Consider the following 21,183-nt stretch of genomic DNA (forward strand, 5'->3'; position numbering starts at 1 on the left):
AATTGGCCTTAATTTTTTTTAATGTTTGGTAGAATTCACCAGCAATGCCAGCTGGGCTTCAGATTTTCTTTGTGGGAAGTTTCTCACTGTTGGTTGAAGGGATTTTTAAAATATATTTTGTTAACACTCAGTAGTTTCTTAGACCATATTCTGCTCTTTCCCTGGTATATAAAAATAGTTTTTAGTTCATGAATGTTATATTTCTTTGTCCTTGAAACTCTGTTCTTAAGAAATCTCATTGGGGGTGCCTGGGTGGCTCAGCTGGTTGAGAGTCTGACTTCAGCTCAGGTCATGATCTCACCATTTGTGGGTTTGAGCCCCACGTCGGGCCCTGTGCTGACAGCTCAGAGCCTGGGGCTTGCTTTGGATTCTGTGTCTCCCTCTCTCTGCTCCTCCCCGCTTGCACTCTTTCTCTTAAAAATAAACATTAAAAAAAAAAAAATCTCATGGGGCAGAGTATATACAGTGTATGATAGAAACCCTAAGGTTTTTGCTAATTGTTTCTCAGTATTTTCTCTTCTGTACTGTTTCATTGCTGTCTCATACTTGATTTGAACCTTCTCCCCAAAACATTAGTTCAATCTTTCATTTTGTTACATCTAAAAGTATTTCAAGAGCATCACTACCTAGCCTCCCATAAATGAGTTTGAACTCACTTTCTAAAGCAAAAAAAAAAAAAATGGGGGCTGCTAGGTTCCTCAGTCAGTTAAGCATCCAACTTCAGCTCAGGTCATGATCTTGTGATTGTTGAGTTCAAGCCCCACATTGTTATCAGTACAGAGCCTACTTCGGATCCTCTGTCTCCCCTCTCTCTGCCCCTTCCCTGCTCATGCATTCTCTCTCTCTTAAAAATAAATAAACATTAAAAACAAACAATAAAAGGATGCTTGGGTGGCTCAATCAGTTAAGTGTCCAACGTCAGGTCGGGTCATGATCTCATGGTTCATGGGTTCAAGCCCCACATCAGGCTCTGTGCTGATAGCTCAGAGCCTGGAACCTTCTTCAGATTATGTATCTCTCTCTCTGTCTCCTTCCCTCCCCTGCTTGTGCTCTCTCTCTCTCTTTCAAAAGTAAATAAGTAAACATTTAAAAAAAATAATAAAAATAAAATCAAGCAAAAAAAAAGTAAAAAGATGGCACATCATTTTTTGTTTTTTTAATATAAAAGAACCAGTATCACATTTCAAGTGAATCAGGGTCAAGAGTTATAGCCAATTAGCTCCAAAATTTAGAAAATTAGTTTTCACTGGCTGTTTACTTTAGGGACAGAAATTAATTACGTCTCATTCTTATCATAATGTGCATGGCCTAAAAATATATGCTCTCAGAACAGACTGGAGTTGCAAAGTCCCCAGACACAACATTTACCAGAAATAATGGTCCCTGCTCCAGTTAACCAGGAGTTAGATGAAGAGTGTTCCTGCAATCATTTTGTTGAAACCCTGAGATGCACAGTAGCTGATATGACTTATTGGCTTCAACTCATCATTCTACTTTCTGTTTCTAAGAGTTGTACCACTTTAGATACCAAATGTAAGTAGAGTCAGGTGGAATTTGACTTTTTGTGACTCGCTTATTTCACTTAGTATAATTTCTAAAAGGCTTGTTCGTGTTGTAGTATATGATAGGATTTCCTTCTTAAGGCTGAATAATAATCTATTGTATGTAAATGCTACATTTTTCTTTAGTCATTCATCTGTTGGTAGATATTCAAGTTTCTTCCACTTCTTGGCTATTGTGGATAATGTTGCAATGAACATAGATATAAATGATCTCAGGAATCTGCTTTCACTTCTTTTGGATATATACTAAGAAGTGAATCTTTTGCTCATTTTTTTAACTGGGTTTTTTGTTTTCTTATTGTTGAAATTTAAAAGTTCTTTTTTGTGGATATCAGTCCTTTATCAGATATGCACTTTTCATATATTTTTTCCTACTCTTAGCTTGTCTTTTCATCCTTTTAACAGTATCTTTCAAAAAGCAGTAGTTTTTGGGGCGCCTGGGTGGCTTAGTCGGTTAAGCGTCCGACTTTCGCTTAGGTCATGATCTCGCGGTTCGTGGGTTCGAGCCCCGCGTCGGGCTCTGTGCTGACTGCCAGCTCAGAGCCTGGAGCCTGTTTCAGAGTCTGTATCTCCCTCTCTCTCTGACCGTCCCCTGCTCACGCTGTGTGTCTCTCTCTCTCTCCTAGAAATAAATAAAAATATTTTTTAAAAAAAGCAGTAGTTTTTATGAAGTTAAACTTAACACTTTTTTCTTTCTTTTTTTTTTAAATTTTTTTTTGCACGTGAATGTGCACCCCAGTGGGGGAGGGGCAGACACAGAATCTGAAGCAGGCTACAGGCTCTGAGCTGTCAGCACAGGGCCCAGTGTGGGGCTCAGACTCATGAACCCTGAGATCATGACCTGAGAGCTGAAATCCGTCACTCAATGACTGAGCCACCCAGGTGTCCCTGGTGTCATATCTTTTTAGATCACCTAGATTTTCTCTTACGATGTCTTCTGGAAGTTTTATGCTTTTGCATTTCACATTTACATCTAAGATCCATTTTTAATTAATATTTGTGAAAAGTGTAAGGTCTTCCAAAACAGAAAGCACCAGGCCTACATGGGTTCATTGGTGAATTCTATCAAACATTTAAGAAAGAAATTCTGAGGCTCCTGGGTGTCTCAATCAGTTGAGTGTCTGACTTCGGCTCAGGTCATGATCTTGCAGTTTGGGAGTTCGAGCTCCACATCAGGCTCACTGCTATCAACCTGTCAGCGCAGAGCCTGCTTCAGATCCTTTGTCCCTCTCTCCCTGCCCCTCCCCCACTTACGCTCTCCCCCCACATAAATAAACATTGAAAAAAATTTAAAGAAAGAAAGAAATTCCCTACAATCCCTTTCAGAGTACAGAAGCAGAGGGGTACTTCCTAACCCATTCTGTGAGGCTCACATTTCTCTAATACCAACACCAGACAAAGACATTATAAGAAAACTGTAGACCAGTATCTCTCATGAACATAAATGCAAAAATCTTCAACAAATTATTAGCAAATTGACTTCCAAAAAGTATAAAAAGAATTACACACCATGACCAAGTGGGATTTATCCCACGTATGCAAGGCTGATTCATTATTTGAAAATCAGTTGATGTCATCCATCATATAACAAGCTAAACAAGAAAAATCATGAATCTATCAAGTGATGCAAAAAAGGCATTTGACAACATCCAACACCCACTCATGGTAAACAAAGTAAACTAGGAATAGAGGGGAATATTCTCAACTTGATAAGACTATCTACAAAAAGTCTATTGCTAACATCACACTTAATGGTAAGAAACAGGAAGTTTTCCCACTAAGATCAGGAACAAGGCAAGGATGTCCTGTCCCCTCTTCCCACTCCTTTTCAACATTATACCAGCAATCCTTGCTAATGCAATTAAGTTAAGAAGAAAGGGTAAAAGATATACAGATAAGTGCTTGCCAGGAAGAGGGGTGGATGAATAGGCATAGCAGAGAGGACTTTTAGGGCATTGAAGATACTCCACATATTATAATGATGGATATATGTCATTACACATTTGTACAAACCTATAGAATGTACAACATCAAAAAGTAACCCTGAATGTAAACTGTGGACTTTGGATAATTATGATGCGTTAGTACAGGTTCATTCTTGGTTTAAAAAAAAATTACCATCGAGTGAGTGATGGTAATAGGGGAGGCTGTGCAAGTCTGGGGGCCTAACACTTCCTAATCAGAACAGAATCCATTCTTTTTATATGTATAGGCTTTTGAGAGCATAAAAAAGCCAGTGGAAAATTGGGCCTTAGCCCATCCAGCCCAGTGTTCTGCCTGTGACACTCGGGGTCATTTTGTGGGAAAACAGAATGATATATACTTCAAAGACGAGTATTGTTTTGAAATGTACTTTTCCAAAACTGCTGATGGCTTTTATAATTTTTTGCTCATCTTTCAGGATAAATTGCTGACATTTTCCTGTAACAATGCATTAATTACTTTTTAATCTTTGCCCTTTTTGTGGTCCTAGGTTGGTTCATTCTGGCTCCGGATGTCGATCACCCTCACTTGGATCTGACCTTACATTTGCTACTAGGACGGGCTCACGGCAGGGCATTGAGATGCATCTCTTCAGGGTGGAGACACATCGGGATCTGTCAACCTGGACCCGGATACTTGTTCAGGGTTGTCATGCTGCTGCTGAACTAATTAAGGAAGTCTCTCTAGGTATAGATCTTGACATATCACTTCTTGCAGTAGTTAAATGGAACTGTTATACTTCATTTTAAAGTAAAAACTATTAACATATGTCCCAGACTTAAAAATTTTCTAAAATATGGCAACTTAAAATTATCGTGATAGAAAGAAACCTGGCTTTTCTGTTTCAGTAGTAAACTTTTCCTAACACCCTATGTACAACACGGCAGTTTTGCTGTTCCTCATATTAACTGCACGTGATAGTATAAAGACTCATTTACAAAGTACTGGATGCACTAACCCTCTATTTCAGAAGATTTGGAGTCTGAGATATGGATAGACACCCTTAAAATATAAGCATCTGGTGAGGCTTATGGCTGTAGAAAAAACGAGGAATTTTGAGTAGGATTTTGTCTTTGAAAGTTTGAAAATGTGTGCCCAGTACTTACTGAAATAAGCGTCTAAAGGAAAGAAGCCTGGTGGTGACTTTACATTGTTGAAACGCCCCCTTGTGGCTAGTCTCTATGGTTTCTTTTTTTATGTTTATTTTTGAGAGAGAAAGAGAGAAAGCGGGAGAGGGGCATAGAGAGGAAGACAGAGGATCCAAAGCGGGTTCTGCAGTGATAGCAGAGACCCCAATGCGGGGATCAAATTTATGAACCTGAGATCATGACCTAAGCCAAAGTTGAATATTTGACTGCCTGAGCCACCCAGGCGCCCTCATGATTTATTTGTTTTTATTTGTGTGTATGTACATATAGATATAGATATTTCCAGATTGCTTTCCATTTTAACAAGAACAAAGAATAGTCAAAATGAAGACATGGGATTTCTAATAGGGTTTGAATTACTTTGATTATCTTGATTGCAAAGTCAGTTTACTTGAGTTTGTTCCTCTTTTCTGTGTATTTTATTTTATAAACATAGCTTTATAGAATTTTATAGAAAGAGAAAATATTTAAAGAGCAGAATGTCTTGTGATATTTATCTTTCTTTCCTTTGCTTTTGGAAAGTGAGGGATCTCCATAGCTTTAGAATTGCATAGGCAGCATTTCTGTGGGTCATCTTCTAACACTGGCGCAGGGACAGTTTTTTAAGTGTGGTCAAAATGACCTAATTTTTCAACTATTTAGGACCTGCTCAATATTCTCCTCACAACCACAATGATGATTCAAGCAACGACTAGTAAGACCCCACCTTGGATTTTGACCAAAGCTACCATATCTACACTTTCTCACTTGTCTGTCTCCTGCCCATTTTCTCTCTGGAGTGGTTGGTCACCACATTAAGGGTTGTAGGGCTCTTGTTTTTGTCGTGGCCACAGAATGTGCTTTCTGGGTTGTGTCCTCAGTGCGAAGGTCTACAATGCCTTGTGTTCCTTTGGGGAGCCCAGGAACACTCGTTAGGCCCCTGACTGGCATCTGGGATCACCATATCTTCTTCAAGGATCCAGAGAGATATGTTTCCCAAAACAAAGAATGCAACTTGGATTTTTAACATTTTTTTTACTTTCATGTTGTTTGGTGTCTGACAGCTAAACTTCTGGCAGGAAATAAAAATCTGTCCAGTCCCTGGCTCACAGTTGTTTAAATACAGATGACTTGAGGAGAGAGAGAATAAGGACTAGTTGGGTCCTTAGAATTTAAAATAGACAAAAGAGACATTTTTTTGGTAATCTTGAACTTTTTTATTCTCATTCACAACTGATTTTAATATTACCTTGGTAATACTTTCATTTCCACAATTCAGGTCAACTGATGTACTTGTTAATTACTTACTCTGTAGAGCTCTGTCAGATATATTAAATTGACTGAAGGTAAACTGCTTTGATCAGAGCCAGAATTCTTTCACATGTGTTTATGTGTGTGTGCATGCACACACCTAATCTGTTATGTCTTAATATGTGTATGCTTATTGGGCACATCCATGTTCACATAGATACACACACACATACATAAGCCAGCATGTCCTTCAGATGCACATTACCCCTTTATGTTAAATTGTTGGGAGATTCAAAAAGGTTTATTTAAGATTATAATTATGGCACATTGTACTATATATTCAGATATCTGTGGCCTAAAAAAAAGTCAGGAAGTTAACAAGAAGAAATCATTTAAGTTCTGTTTCTTTGTCTCATGTGTTTTCATTATGTTTTATTTATTTATTTATTTATTTATTTATTTATTTATTTATTTATTATATAGTTTACNTCATTTAGTTTTAAACCTTTATTAGATTACAGTAGATTACAGCAATCCTGATACATAAGGAATTTTTTCCTTCTAGCAAATGTGAACTTCAGGATCACTAGCCAGAGTATGCAGTTAATTCCCTCGGGTACATAAAGCTTTATCATTTGCCATCTGTCACAGGAATTCAAAATATGAAAATACATATATGTGTGTGTTTGAACTTTCACAAGTATTCTTTTAAAGGCTAATTTCATCATACCAATTACCTAAGCTATTAAAATTTTTAAATCAAATAAGAACTACTGCTAAGAAGTAGCAGATATAGGAAGAGTTGCATGAGCAAATATGTAGAAAATCTGCAAAAGGTGAAGAAAAATGAGCATTAAAAATGTTTTATTTATTTTAAATAGAGAGCAGACAGAGAGAACAGACAGAGGGGAACAGAGGATCTGAAGCAGGCTCCATGCTGACAGCAGAAAGCCTGATGTGGGGCTCAGACTCATGAACTGTGAAATCATGACCTGAGCCAAAGTCGGACCCTCACCCAACTGAGCCACCCAGGTGCCCTAGAAAAATGAACATTTTAAAGCATCTATATTGAGGGGTGCCTGGGTGGCTCAGTCAGTTAAGCATCCGACTTCGCCTCAGGTCATGATCTCATGGTTCGTGGGTTTGAGCCCCGTGTCGGGCTCTGTGCTGACAGCTAGCTCAGAAACTGGAGCCTGTCTTCGGATTCTGTGTCTACCTCTCTCTCTGACCCTTCCCTGCTCATGTTGTCTCTATCTCTCTCTCAGAAATAAACAAACATTCTATATTGTTAGGATATATGACAAAAGAGTTTACTTTAACCATGTTCTCAGTTTTGTAAAATCTTCTTGAATCCCTTTTCATTCATCTGGGTAAATATTGATTGAGTGTATACTCTGCTTTTACTGGCCATACTAAAATAGATATGGTAGGCATAGCCCCTGCCTTTGAAGTAGGAAGGACAGAAGCAGAAAGAATAATGAGTACATATCAGGGTTGTTAGAAGTCATGTGTAGAATGCATGTTTCCTGTCACCCTAACACACACCCTTCTAAGGCAAGTTCTCTTACCTCCATTTTTAAGATGAAAGGAACTGGAGGAGTGTGTGGGTGGTTCAGTTGATTAAGTGGTTAAGCATCTGACTCTTGATTTCAGCTCAGGTCATGATCTCACAGTTCGTGGGTTCGAGCCCTACATCAGGCTCTGTGCTGACAGTGTGGAGCCTGCTGTCTCCCTCTCTTTTTGTCCCTTCCCTACTTGTGCACATGCTCTCTCTTTCAAAATAAACTTAAAAGATGAAGAACTGGGGTCTTTTCTGACTCTGAAACCAGTACCTTAAGCTCCTGAATTTACCCCTCTAAATGACTCATTCTTATGCCCAGATTAAACTCCTGAGGGACATATACAGTATCAGTTTCTCTTAACTCATTACATCAACAAATATTTACTGTTTTATTAATTACAAAGTGCTTAATGAGAGAAATAAAAATAAGACCTACTTCATGCCTTTGACCAAATAGCTGTAAGAAAGGAACATAGGGTGGGGCGCCTGGGTGGCTTAGTCAGGTAAGCGTCCGACTTTCGCTTAGGTCATGATCTCGCGGTTCATGGGTTCGAGCCCCGCATCGGGCTCTGTGCTGACTGCCAGCTCAGAGCCTGGAGCCTGTTTCAGGGTCTGTGTCTCCCTCTCTCTCTGACCCTCCCCTGTTCATGCTCTCTGTCTCTCTCTCTCCTAGAAATAAATAAAAATTAAAAAAAAAAAAGAAAAAAGAAAGGAACATAGGGGCACCTGGTTGGCTCAGTCTGTGGATCAGGCAGCTCTTGATCTTGGAGTTGTGAGTTCAAGCCCCACATTGGGTGTGAGATTACTTAAAAAGAAAATCTTTAAAAAAGAGAGAGACAAAGAGGAAGGTAAGGTGTCAAGTGATGGTATTTCTTCCAATAATAAGAGAAACCTGAACTTTTAAAAAAAGTTGATGGGAGAGATGAGTTTAAAGGAAAATGTTGAAAATGCAAGAGGAAGAAGGAATAATCAACCTTGGACAGTTTCTGAGAAGGTGTGAATGTATGGGATCCAAAGCACAGATGGAGGGATTGGCCTTGTCCCTGGCAGAGGGACAGACAGACGGGTGAGAAGAGAGGATGGGTGGGTGTGTACGTCCACATCCTAGCTATTGAGGAGGACGTCACCTTTTATACCTAACATCCCTGGCTTTTACTCCATATCTAACTCCAAGTGCAGTCATAGGCTACTTTTTTTTTTTTAATATTTTTATTTATTTCTAGGAGAGAGAGAGACAGCGTGAGCAGGGGAGGCTCAGAGAGAGAGGGAGATACAGACTCTGAAACAGGCTCCAGGCTCTGAGCTGGCTGTCAGCACAGAGCCCGACGCGGGGCTCGAACCCACGAACCGCGAGATCATGACCTAAGTGAAAGTCGGACGCTTAACCGACTAAGCCACCCAGGCGCCCCAGTCATAGGCTACTTTTATGTTTGACTTTTAAAGTTATATCATACTTACATACGAGAAAAATGGTAATTTTTATTTTTTTACCTAGGGAGCCATCAGTTAACCTCATCACCACAATCATCACTTTAAAGAATTTTACAGGGGCGCCTGGGTGACTCAGTCAGTTAAGTGTCCGACTCCAGCTCAGGTCATGATCTCATAGTTCATGGGTTCGAGCCCTGCGTCAGGTTCTGTGCTGACAGCTCAGAGCCTGGAGCCTGTTTCAGATTCTGTGTCTCCCTCTCTTGCTGCTCCTCCCCCACTCATGCTCTGTCTCTCTCTCTGTCTCAAAAATAAACTGTAAATTTTTTTAAAATAAATAAATAATTTTACAATACAGTATTAACCGAGAAGCTGGAAGAAACATTCGAATTTTAGTTTGAGGATTTTCTGTGAAGTCTAGGACTGAAAATAATGGATTATTATTGGCCTTCTCATCCCAATTCCAGTGTCTTATATTTACTTATTTAAATAAGGTTAGCCTAATCATCAGGAATTGAATGAAAAAACTATTAATGCTCTAGATCTGTGCACAGTGGAATAGCCTGGAGAGTGTTTTGTTTTTGTTTTTTTAAGTTTATTTATTTATTTTGAGAGAGAGAGAACATGCACATGGGATAGGGGCAGAGAAGGAGGGTGAGAGAGAATCTCAAGCAGGTTCCATGCTGTCAGCACAAGCCCAAAGTAGGGCCCGATCTCAAGAACCCAGGAGATCATGATCCGAGCCAAAATCAAGAATCAGATGCTTAACTCACTGAGCCTCCCAAGCTCCCCAAGGAGAGTTTTTAAATAATGCTGATGCCCAAGTTCTACTTCCAGAGATTATTTTTCTTAGTTTATTTGTTTTGAGAGAGAAAGAGAGAGAGAGAGCAGAGGAGGGGCAGAGAGAGAGGGAGAAAGAGAATCCCAAGCAGGCTGTGCCCTGTTAGTGCAGAGTCTGACTCAGGACTTGAACTGACAAACTGCTATGTGAATTCCCAGGTCTCAGAGGGCCTCACACTGGCAGCCCCTGTACTAATATAATAACAAAACCGCGCCCAGGTGTTAGTGGAACAGAAACTTTACCAGTCTTGAGAGAAGACATTTATTTGCCAGTCTTGATGATTAAAGTGTTTTTTTTTTTTTTTGTCCTATGAATTCAGATCAACCCTTTGAATTTTATCTTTAATAGGACTAACAGTATGACTTTTGCTAACTATAGCCTTTGCCTTTGATGATAAACACTATCTTCATCCTCTTCCCAAATACCAACCAAGCCATGTTACTGCCCCTGAAAGGCATCTCTGCCTTTTCTTCCTTTGATTGTTCCTTCTTGCTCACTTGAAACTCTCCCATACTTCACTGCCTATCCAGTTTGACCTATTCTTTAGGGCCTGTCTGAAGTGCCATCTCCTCTAGGAAACCTTTCCTTGACTTTGGCCTTATTGACTCTAGTATTAGTTGTGTTCTATATGTTCTACCTAATGCAGTTAGGGACTTCATGTTTATGCCTATTCATTTATGAAGTCCTTGGGAGCAGGGACCATGCCTGTTACTTCCCCGGTACCACACACGGCCCACTTCCAGCACAGGTGTTTAATCGATGCTCTCATCGATTTGAACAGAATCAAATCAGATGCCATGGGGAGTTATGGCAATCTCTTTCTCCTCTCAATCAAGTTTTGATCCAAGCAACCAAAACAAAATTTACTTGAGGGAGTTCCAAGTAGGTTAGATATTGCACATTCTCAAGAAAAGATTCTTTCTTCTTTTTTTCCAATCAGAAGAATTCTTTTCCACTTGATAACTGAAGTAGTAACTTTATTAATGCTGGCCTTTGCTTGTCTTCAACAGGCTGCACGTTAAATGGCCAGGAGGTAAGATTCACTGTCCACTATGAAAATGGGTTCACTATCTCCAAGGAAAATGGAGGTTCCAGCAGCATTTTGTACCGCTACCCCTTTGAAAGGCTGAAAATGTCTGCTGATGATGGCATCAGAAATCTTTATCTGGATTTTGGTGGCCCTGAGGGAGAACTGGTAAGAGTGTTGCTGAAAACCATGTTTACTCTAATAGATATCCTTTTGCTTTCTCATTGCTTCTTACCTTTTGTATAGAAAATTATGGACTGATAGTCCATTTGCAAACAGAAAATTATTCTTCAAGATATGTTGGGTTTGAGGGGTTTGTGTGTGTTGGGTGTGGGTGTTTGTATATGTATATGTGTATGTTTTCTGTTCCCCACATTTGGGAATCATTCCCTGTTTTAAAATTTTTTTTATTATTATTATTATTTTAATGTTTATTTTTGAGACAGAGATAGAGTGCGAGTGGAGGAGGGGGAGGGACAGAGAGGGAGACACACACACAGAATACAAAGCAGGCTCTAGGCTCTGAGAGCTGTCAGGAGAGAGCCTGACACAGGGCTCAAACTCACAGACTATGAAATCATGACCTGAGCTAAAGTCAGACGCTCAACTGACTGAGCCACTCAGATGCCCCTTTTTAATTTTTTTTAAATGTTTGTTTATTTTTGAGAGAGAGAGAGAGAGTGTGTGTGTGGGTGTGTGTGGGTGTGCGTGCGCGCACACGTGCTGGGAAAGGAAATACAGAATTTGAAGCAGGCTCCAGGCTTCGAGCTGTCAGCACAGAGCCCGATGCGGGGCTCAAACCCACAAACTGTCAGATCATGACCTGATCCAAAGTCAGACGCTTAACCGACTGAGCCACCCAGGTACCTGGAAATCACTCCTTTTATAAAAAGTTTTGTTTGGGGGTTCCTGGGTGGCTCAGTTACTTTAGCATCTGACTCTTGATTTCGACTCAGGTCATGATCTCATGGTTTGTGGGTTTGAGCCCTGTGCTGGGCTCAGCGTTGTCAGCATGGAGCCTGCTTGTGATTCTCTCACTCCCTCTCTCTCCACCCCTCACTCACTCTCTTTCTCTATTTCTCTCCTTCTCCCTCTCTGTCTCTCTCTCTCAAAATAAACTTAAAAAAAAAAGTTTTGTTTGAATGGTAGAAAAAAACAGCCCTTTTAAGAAATAGGCTTTTATCGAATATGAGAAATGAAATACAAAAGCTGGTAAACTTTAATAAATAAATTCTATTCATTGCTATTATTAGCAGTTGGTTGGGATAATAGTTAAAAGTAACAGAGTGACTTGGTCGCTACAGAAATTTTGGCGATCAGAAAAGAGATAGAGGTAGATNATTTTTAATAAAAACAAATAAATAAAAATAAAATTAAATATATCAACAGGAATTCATGATTTCCCTTAGTGAACTACAGAGTGTGTTGAGTATACTTCAGAAATCATAAGATAAAGGAGTAAAATAATGCTTTTTCTCTCTTATCAGTTTTCAGCCAGTAGTTCAAGTCTTATACATGAACTATTATGTCTGTTGATAACAGTCACCATAGGTGGAAATTTGCAAAACAGAATCATGAAATTTTATAACTGAAAGAGATCTTAGAGATAATGTAGTTCAACCTCCAAATAAGAAATTATATCTGGAAATCTTACTTTAAGTGATAAACCTTTAGGAAACTATGATTAGGCCATGGACCAGGGCTTTTCAAAAGCCTGAAGCGTTAGAGAGAGGTACATGCTTCTATTAAATTAACCAGTTATTAATAGCAGTTGTCATTTAGCGAGCCAGGTGTTGGATCATTCCTGGCTATATAGTTTTAATTCCTGCTTTGTACTTAATATATACAAAGTTTGATGATGAAATTAGTGCTCTGTAATTTATATTTTGAATCAGGTTTTATTTTTCTTTAAAAGGCATAGTTAACTAGGTCCAGTCCCTGGTCTCTGTGTTAGTGCCAATGATTGACGAATCACTTGTCTCACGCAGCCTGATGCCAGGTCTCCTTGTTCATCTGGTGTCAGCCATCCAGATTAGAGACTTGCGCTTAGGAAGGTATAAGTAGCCCTCCCAGCTAGGCTTGGGAGCTGTCGTTCCCACTACAAACCTATGAGGGATGTCAAAAACCATACCCATCCATAGTCACATCTCAGCTGTTAACTGATTTTCCCCGGGGCCTATAATCATAATAAATGGTTTCCATATAGGATATTCCTCTATCTTTTACATCTTCTACTTTTTAGTTCTTTCTACCAGGCATGGTGGAATCTAATACACCACCATTCGTATCCTATTTGTGATGTGGGAGCTCATACCAGTACTGAATTACTACAAAGAATGACCTCACTTCAGAGTATACTTTTCATTTGTGGCTTTAAGTTCCACAACTTTCTATGAATCTGGTACATACTTAATCCAAATTCTTTCCAAAAAGTAGAACATCACACCCAAATTTGTTTTCTTTTGTGTCTGTTTATTAAAGCTTCTGTATAGGGGTGCCTACGTGGCTCAGTCAGTTAAGCATCTGACTCTTGGTTTCTGCTCAGGTCCTGATCTCACGGTTTGTGGGATTGAGCCCCTTATCGGGGTCTGCGTTGACAGTGCAGACCCTGCTTGGGATTCTCTCTCCCTCTCTCTGCCCCTCCCCTGACACATACTCTCTTTGCAAATTAACCTTAAAAAAATTTTTTTAAATAAAGCTTCTGTGTTTGGTAGTGCTAATTGATGCACTTTCTCCACAGACCATGGACCTGCACTCTTGTCCGAAGCCGATTGTATTTGTGTTGCACACGTTCTTGTCAGCCAAAGTCACTCGTATGGGACTGCTTGTGTGAGCAGCAAAAAATCAGAAAAGAGGCCTGAATATCACAAGAAGTATTTCCACCTCAAAAAAAAAAAAAAAAAAGCACAAAAAGAAAACTCTTTGCTCTCTCCTCCAGCACAGTGCCTTGACAAGGACCTGCAAATCACTGCTGAACAGTAACCATGTTTAAAGAAGAGCCTGCCTTTCACACGCTACCTTGGCCAGAAATTCTAGGACTCTAATAAGCTCCAACATGAAGCTGTTGATTGACTGCGTAGTTTCCTAATGTGGTTTCTGAGTAACTAGGTTTATTTCCTCTGTTAAGAAGATGGCTCATTATGGGTTTTCTGGTTTTTTTTTTTTGGTTTTTTTTTTTACATAATCAAGTATCCAAGAGTTGTTTTCGTTTCTTCTTCCTACAGGATTTGTTTCAAGCTTAGCCTCAGTCTCTTGCTTTGTTTGACCGTCACTTTCCAGGTGCTAGTTGGCAGCAGCCTGTGCTTGTTGGCCATTCCAGACAGGCCATGCATTCTGCTGGAGCTTGCTGTCCTTTATTCCTTCCACCCTAGGAGGTCCTGGAATTGCACACCAAAGCGTCTTCACATGTCCTGGCTCTCCTGCATCCCACCACGGCCATCGCTTCCCACCACATCACAAGCTTCGCCACTCATAAGTGCTAACTTTAGGACTTAGAACTTGCAAATTTTTATTTGCCTTGCCTTCCACTCCCTTTCTAGTGGTAACCGAGTTGGAAACCACTGATTTGAAAAGAGTTTCACTTGTTTTAGATTTTTCTGATATATCTTTGGTAGGAGCCAGGGGATAAGATTTATTTTCAAAGAAAGTCCTCATTTTAGCCTAAGCCATTTTTTATTGCTTACCAAATGTGCCTTTGGTTAGGGTTAGTGGGGCTTTACTAGTCACGATATGACTGGATATCACTGCCATTCCAGGGAGATCATCCATCCTAGTTTTGAGGACTAGTCTTTAAGATGGATTTCCTGAATAGTATCTTTTCTCTTGGGCAGATCTCATTGGGAAAGATAAATCCTGGAGAGCCTGCTTGTTTAAAGAGTAGACTCTATAAAGGCAGCTCTTCAGCACAAACATCATGTGGAGTTGCTTTGGGTTTTGTGAGCCCATGCAGGACCCTGGCCCTGGCCCATTGTGGCAGCAGATTGGCATGGACAGGCAGCTGCTAATTCAAGACTCACTGTTGGCTTAGTAATGCACTCAACAGTGGGCAGGGTGACGAGACCGTGGAATAGCTACCTGGGTTTTACTAAGTTTTACCAGACATCATCATTAGGACATAGTAGCAGTAAGATTGCTGATTCTGTAGTATTAGAGAATCACATTCAGCTTGTTTTTCCTAATTATAAAACAGGTATATATCTGTAAACATTCAAAATAATATAAGAGCTATCAAAAATGTCAAGATTGCCACAGTGCCCAGATCGGAAAGAGAAGTTAATATTGTCTTGGATGTTCTCTGTGCTCTCTGGAGAAAGTCTGTGACGAGCTCTCACTAGATTTATGAGGAATGCCGTCAGAGGGTGTGAGCACTTCGGAGAATGGAGGAAGGTAGCACTCCAAGTAGAGAGGAAAAAAAAATAACCCACAATCATATGCAAAACATGAGCTATTTGGTGTGAGTGCAGACTGACCTAGGTGGGACATTTGAAAGAGCAGACTCATGAACAGAGTTTGAGTTAGACATTGTAGCCCCATTGTTTTCCTTCCGTCCGTAAGTCAGTCCTTCCCCTGTGTACGGTGAGATGAACCATGTGCACAGGCTGGGGACAGAGAACTGTTCTCCCCACCCCTCACCCCCAGCTGCAGTTCCAGCATGAATGATGTGGTCCACTTACAACTGGAAACTGAAATCTACCCTAGAATATATGTTTCAAGGGCTTTTTTAAAAATGTTTTTAAGGTTCATAAACCTATATTTGGTTCTAGCTGAAGTAAATCTGCGAATAGGGAAGAAAAAATTATCTTGAGGGTCCAGCTATGATTTTTGGAAGCAGAATTTCAACACATAATACCCTCAGATAAAGGAGCTTGGACACTTTGCAGTGAGAGCATTATTAACCTGAAACGTTGCACAATGCAGTCAAAGACTTTGCAGTGAAGCCATTTGGTGGAGGTTTTCTTTATTAGTGTGAAAGGCTAAGGCACTGAGGATATTTTCAGGGGGAACTTCTGAGCCACCGTGCTCATCACTTATATGAAAAAGATCTCTTAAAAAGGTGTAATGAAAATGTGGGCAGGAGAAGGGAAAGCATGTGAGCTGTTTTGACTCATTTTGTTCCAGCTTAAACTGTCATGTGTGGCACCGAGGTCCATAGGGTTTTTAAATCTTGAGTCTTAATGTACAGTGAAAACGTGTGGGAGATTTCCTTTGACCACTAGCATCCCCGAGAGCAAGAGCCTTTAAGCTGCTTGTTTAACACCAACAGCTTTCCAATCACAAGTGACAGGTTGTTCTTCAACTAAGTGTGTGTGTGGACCTTTCAAACCACAGATGAAGTGCTTTTACGAAAGGGACAGCCTTGATAAATATGTATTTTGTATTAAGATGCCAAAATATGGCAAATTATTTTCAAATGATAACAAAAAAATGGCATTTTTGATATTTCACATCTTTTATAGAACAGCTTTTCATTTCTTTTTCATTTCGAATTAGGAAGATTGTTGAGAATGTTGTGGGATTCCCTGTATAGAATGGAAAGGAACTTGCAGAGTGGTATGTACCTCGTTCCAATGGATTGCTTCCTGTGCCCCTCAACACACACCCCCCGCCCCATACCTGGGGCTTAGACATCTTCTCCATATTCCACACAGATGCCTACAAGTAGGCAACTGGCGTGTGAAAATGCTTCTTTCTCATTCCTTAAAATTTCTTTGTTTCCTCTCCGAAAAAAGAAAGAAAGAAAAGGAAAGAAAAAGAAAAGGTTCAGACCTTCTTTTTCTGAAAAAGGTAAGTCCTTTCCTGAAGTTACCAAACAAACCTTACCTGGAAATTACTGTCTAATATTTTATATGAAGAAGTACTTTAATGTATGTTCATACAGTATTTATTAGATAGTTCTAACTACAAACTCGCCTACCTAGTATAGTAGACAGGTTCAGATTACATAAGGGGACCTGTACAGGCAATCAAAAATATTGCTTTCTATGTCATTCGCCTATTTTAAAGCCATGTTTCAGCACTTTTTAGGCTAGGTAAAGTCTGATAGTGCCTGTTTTTATCAGCTATAAACTCACAAACTTTGTTATTGAACATTATTGAATGGTAGGAGAGACTGAATTATTTATATCTTATCTAATCTAACCTACCAATCTAATCCAACCAACAAATGATTAAAGTTGTCCCTGATTGTTTTCCTAATAATTTATCTTCCTAGGCAGAATGGTAACCAAGCTTTTTTCAATTGATTAGATGCACTTAGCTAATAAACCAAAATTTATTCGTAAAAATAAAATTAAACTGTGTGGAATTTGGACAAGATTATGTTTCTCCCAGGAAAAGTTTTCGCTGTAAATGGTTTTGATGGACAAAAGTGTGACCACTTTTGAGAAAAGGTTATCATGGACTTTTTTTTTTAATTTTGTGAAAACCTCCAGGTCTTCTTGTTTATTAATTTATATGAATGTGGATATATTTGTATGTTTTCAAAAACATGGAAGACTCTCCATATTTTTTAATGCAAATCATATTGTAAGCTGCTATGCAAATTCTATTAAATGCCCTACCTACTTGGGGCACCTGAGTGGCTCAGTCGGTTAAGCGTCCGGCTTCCGCTCAGGTCAAGATCTCGCGGTTTGTGGGTTCAAGCCCCTCATCAGGCTCTGTGCTGACAGCTCAGAGCCTGGAGCCTCTCTTTAGATTCTGTGTCTCCGTCTCTTTCTGTCCCTCTCCTGCTCACGCTGTCTCTCTCTCTCAAAAATAAATAAAACATTAAAAAAAAAAAAAAGCCCTACCTATTTAAACATTTTTGAAACTTTCAGGGAAGACCTGTAGACTTAAGCACTTTCTCTGCTGTTTTGTATCTTGGACACTTACGCTGAACTGTTCTTATTTTCACTGGTTATAAGCTATTGATTGTATATAATATTTAAACTATCCAAATATCCAGCATACATTTCCTTGTCCCTGCCATCCATCACGGATGCCAGGAAAGAATGGCTGGTTAAAAAGCCAAAGGTCATCTTTTTTCAATTGCTAATGAAGAAGTGAAATGTCAGATCTCTTTGGTCTCTTTGCTCTGGTCAGATCAAACAACTATACCTAAGGAAAAAAGACTTCTTTAAATGTGGGATTCTTCTTAAACTCTAAATTGAATTTGACCATAATCCTATTAATTCTTTTTGTATGTAGATCTCTGTCAGGTCTATAATAATCTATCTTGAGTTTGGAAATCTCTTGCAGATAAATTTAAAATGTTATTGTGGCTTTTCCCCACCTCCTGAAGATGAAAGCAGAAGAATCTGCCATTTGCTACTGTTCTCTCTCTTAAGATTGCTTGGTAATCTAGAATTATTTTGACTGTCTGCATACTGTCTTTTGAAACTGACAGCAGCCGTCACCCCCTTCCTCCTTTTTTAAAGCTGTCTCCTTCCTTCGCTGTGCTGGGTTACGTGTAGACAATAAATGTGTGATGGCAGACAGTTATAAAATAATTATGTTTTATATCAGGATTATGTGTTTTTGAGCAATATAGCTACTCTTATAGTGTACTGATAACTGAAACTTATGCTAGTAATAGACTGCTTAGTGGCAAATTTGAAACAACTTCTCTAACACACACACATACATCTGGCAGATCAATGTTATAAGTTCATTCTATCAAAGGATAGAATTTCAAGTTAAGTAAAGTAAGGTAACAGAACTAGGCTCATAGAGTACACCTGTACATCTGTTCTTTTTTTTGACACTAAACCACCAGCTAGAAGAATGGTTGTTATGTATTAACTCAACAAAATATTTTAACAAGATTTCTTCTTTTGCTTCAAACTGATAAACTTGAACATAATCTCTTGCCACCTCTTACTCTTCCCACTTCAGGTGACTGAACCAAAGCATATTTAAGTTTTAAAAGTGAATCTACATTTGATGTAACTCACAAATAATGCCGTTTGCAAATGATTGCTTGCTCTCTAATGAACATTTGATTGTATTCAACAAAAATCTGCCATCTGAATTGTAACTCTTGAATTGCTCCAGAATAGATTGGTTGAAACTAAAAAACTATGCTAGAGAAGCGATACTTTATTATATTGTAAGATTAGCTACCCTGGTAGATTCCGGTAGATTCCTAACTTCTGAGTCCTCTAAGTACCTTACTCAGTTCTAATCTTAGCTCCATGCCATTGACACAAATGCTTTGTTTTAGTTTTTGAGCCCCTCTTTATCCCAGTCACATATACACCTTTGGAACCTGAATGTTCTGTCACCTCTTCCAAAGTGACAGAAGTCTCTTATGCATAAACAAAAAGGTTCTTTGGGGGGCCTAAGGAAATTCTGAAACTGCAAGGCTAATTAATGACACATTAATTCATGTATTTCATATACTAAGCATTTATCAATGCACAGCTCTTCACATGTGCTCTTCAGGGTCTAAAAGAAAGTTCCTGCGCGCAAGCAGCAAATAATCCATTATTTTTTAATTACACCATGTCATCTGTTTATCAATCAGTGGTTAATTACTGAACCACTTCATACTTTTACCAAAGTACATCTGCAGTTCAGCTACTCTGGCTAACTGGAAAATGTTTAAAATGATGCTTGGTATTTGGTCCAGGCCAATGTGAAAGAACTCCAAGCACATTTAAGTAGGTTAGTCTCTTCATTATGCTTAATTTTTTTAATGCAAAATTAGACTTTAGCGGGGCACCTGACTGGATCAGTCAGTGGACCATGCTACTCTGAATCTCCTCGGGGTTGTGAGTTTGAGCTCTGTGTTGGGTGTAGAGATTAGTTAAAAATTAAAATCTTAAAAAAATTAGACTTTAGTTTGGGAAGAACAGTATAGAATATCCCTAGGAAGATAAATCTCAACAACAACAAAAAATTAAGCTCTATTACCCAAAGTAGATCAACAGGAAAGTCTTTTTAAAGAAATGCTTCTTGGGGCACCTGCATGGCTTAGTTGGTTAAGCACCCGACTCCTGATCTGGGCTCAGGTCGTGATCTCACAGTTCATGAGTTTAAGCCCCACATCACTCTGCAATGACAGTGTGGAGCCTGCTTGGGATTGTCTCTCCCCATCTCTGCCTGCCTCTGTCTCTCTCAAAATAAACTTTAAAGAAATGCTTCTTTTATCTATAAATAGCAAAGCTGAGTGTATATTTCACCTACCCCTATTTCTAAATTGTGCTGACCCATTCATTTCCACACTTACCCCTTTAAATGTCTCATTTGCTGGAAGGCCTTACACGCGGTAGATGGTGTTTGTCCAATAGAAGATATTTTAAACCTGGCAAAATTCCACTTCTAGAACACCCTGGCATTCAAACTCAATAAAAAGGACACCTAAAGGAAATGAGAGGTTAATTGAAATTTTTCATAATTTTCATACAGTAACAGTCCCCTTCTATCAGCTTGCCTTCAGTGTGATGGCCTTTACTCTAAACCTACACTTGGACAATCGGGTGCTAATGATTATGTGGATTCAGAACCAGCACCTAAGTATTGTGGTGTAAGTGTCTGTCCCTCCTAGGCTGGAAGAAGTGCTTGCCTTCTGTCTTAGTCCTGTTCTAGTGGGTGTCGGTTACGTTTTTCACCTCTGCTTTGTGAATTACCAGATTTTGGGGGAGAAGAAATGATTTCCACTAAGTTTGGGTTTGGCACAATCATCATTCTCAGTGATATTCTTCACACCTGTAGCAAATCTACCCTTATTACAAGAACTTGTTTTAGTTTTGTACTTTTTTCTCCAGCATAACTCCAGTATTATGTTTACAATCTGTTGGATGTCTTCAGCATGATAAGACCTTGGAGCCCAAAGGATATTTCCCTTTCGGTACTAGACCCAAGATCTTCTAGAAGATAATGTGGCAAACCACTACCTATGAAGGCCTATTATGGCTAATCTGTGCAAATTCTGATTATACTCCCTTGTGTGTATTTTGTTCCACACAACTTTCATTTTTGTTAAGTATTAAGGCTTAGAAAGCTAGAATAATGCTTCTACAAAACATTAAAAGTATGTGATATTCTGTTTGTTTTTCTTTTTAGAACGCCGTTTTTAAACAAGACTTCTTTTTAAGTGTTGTTTAAAATTGAGTTCTCAAATCATCTGGTATCACCAGGCTACCAAATCAAAACTTACGGCATAAAACAGGGCAGCATTTGTGTTCTTAATAATAAAATAAAAGCTTTATGTGTACTCAATAAAAATAAATGCATAGACAACACTTCCCCTTGAGTTGCATATCAACATATAGCGTTGTACATTACAATGAAAATTTGTAACTTAAGGGTATTATATATAAATACATATATACCTTTGTAACCTTTATACTGTAAATAAAAAAATGCTTTTAGACTTGTACTTTTTTCTTTTTTTTTTTTTTTTTTTTTTTTTTTTTTTAAAA

The 21,183-nt window shown here is 39.0% G+C and overlaps 1 protein-coding gene across 1 annotated transcript in view; it reads left to right on the top strand.

The window, feature by feature from the left end:
- Positions 1–21,140, top strand: part of SNTB2 (syntrophin beta 2) — a 105,547-nt gene extending 84,407 nt beyond the window's left edge. Inside the window, exons 7-9 of the mRNA XM_077755469.1 lie at positions 4,036–4,232; positions 10,764–10,948; positions 13,521–21,140. Coding sequence (XP_077611595.1) covers positions 4,036–4,232; positions 10,764–10,948; positions 13,521–13,613 — 475 coding nt within the window. The 3' untranslated portion in view covers positions 13,614–21,140. The remainder of the gene's footprint in view (positions 1–4,035; positions 4,233–10,763; positions 10,949–13,520) is intronic.
- The last annotated feature ends 43 nt before the right edge of the window (positions 21,141–21,183 follow it).

Source organism: Crocuta crocuta, unplaced genomic scaffold, assembly GCF_008692635.1.
Source record: "Crocuta crocuta isolate KB4526 unplaced genomic scaffold, BGI_CrCroc_1.0 scaffold152, whole genome shotgun sequence".
Classification (NCBI taxonomy): Eukaryota; Metazoa; Chordata; class Mammalia; order Carnivora; family Hyaenidae; genus Crocuta; species Crocuta crocuta.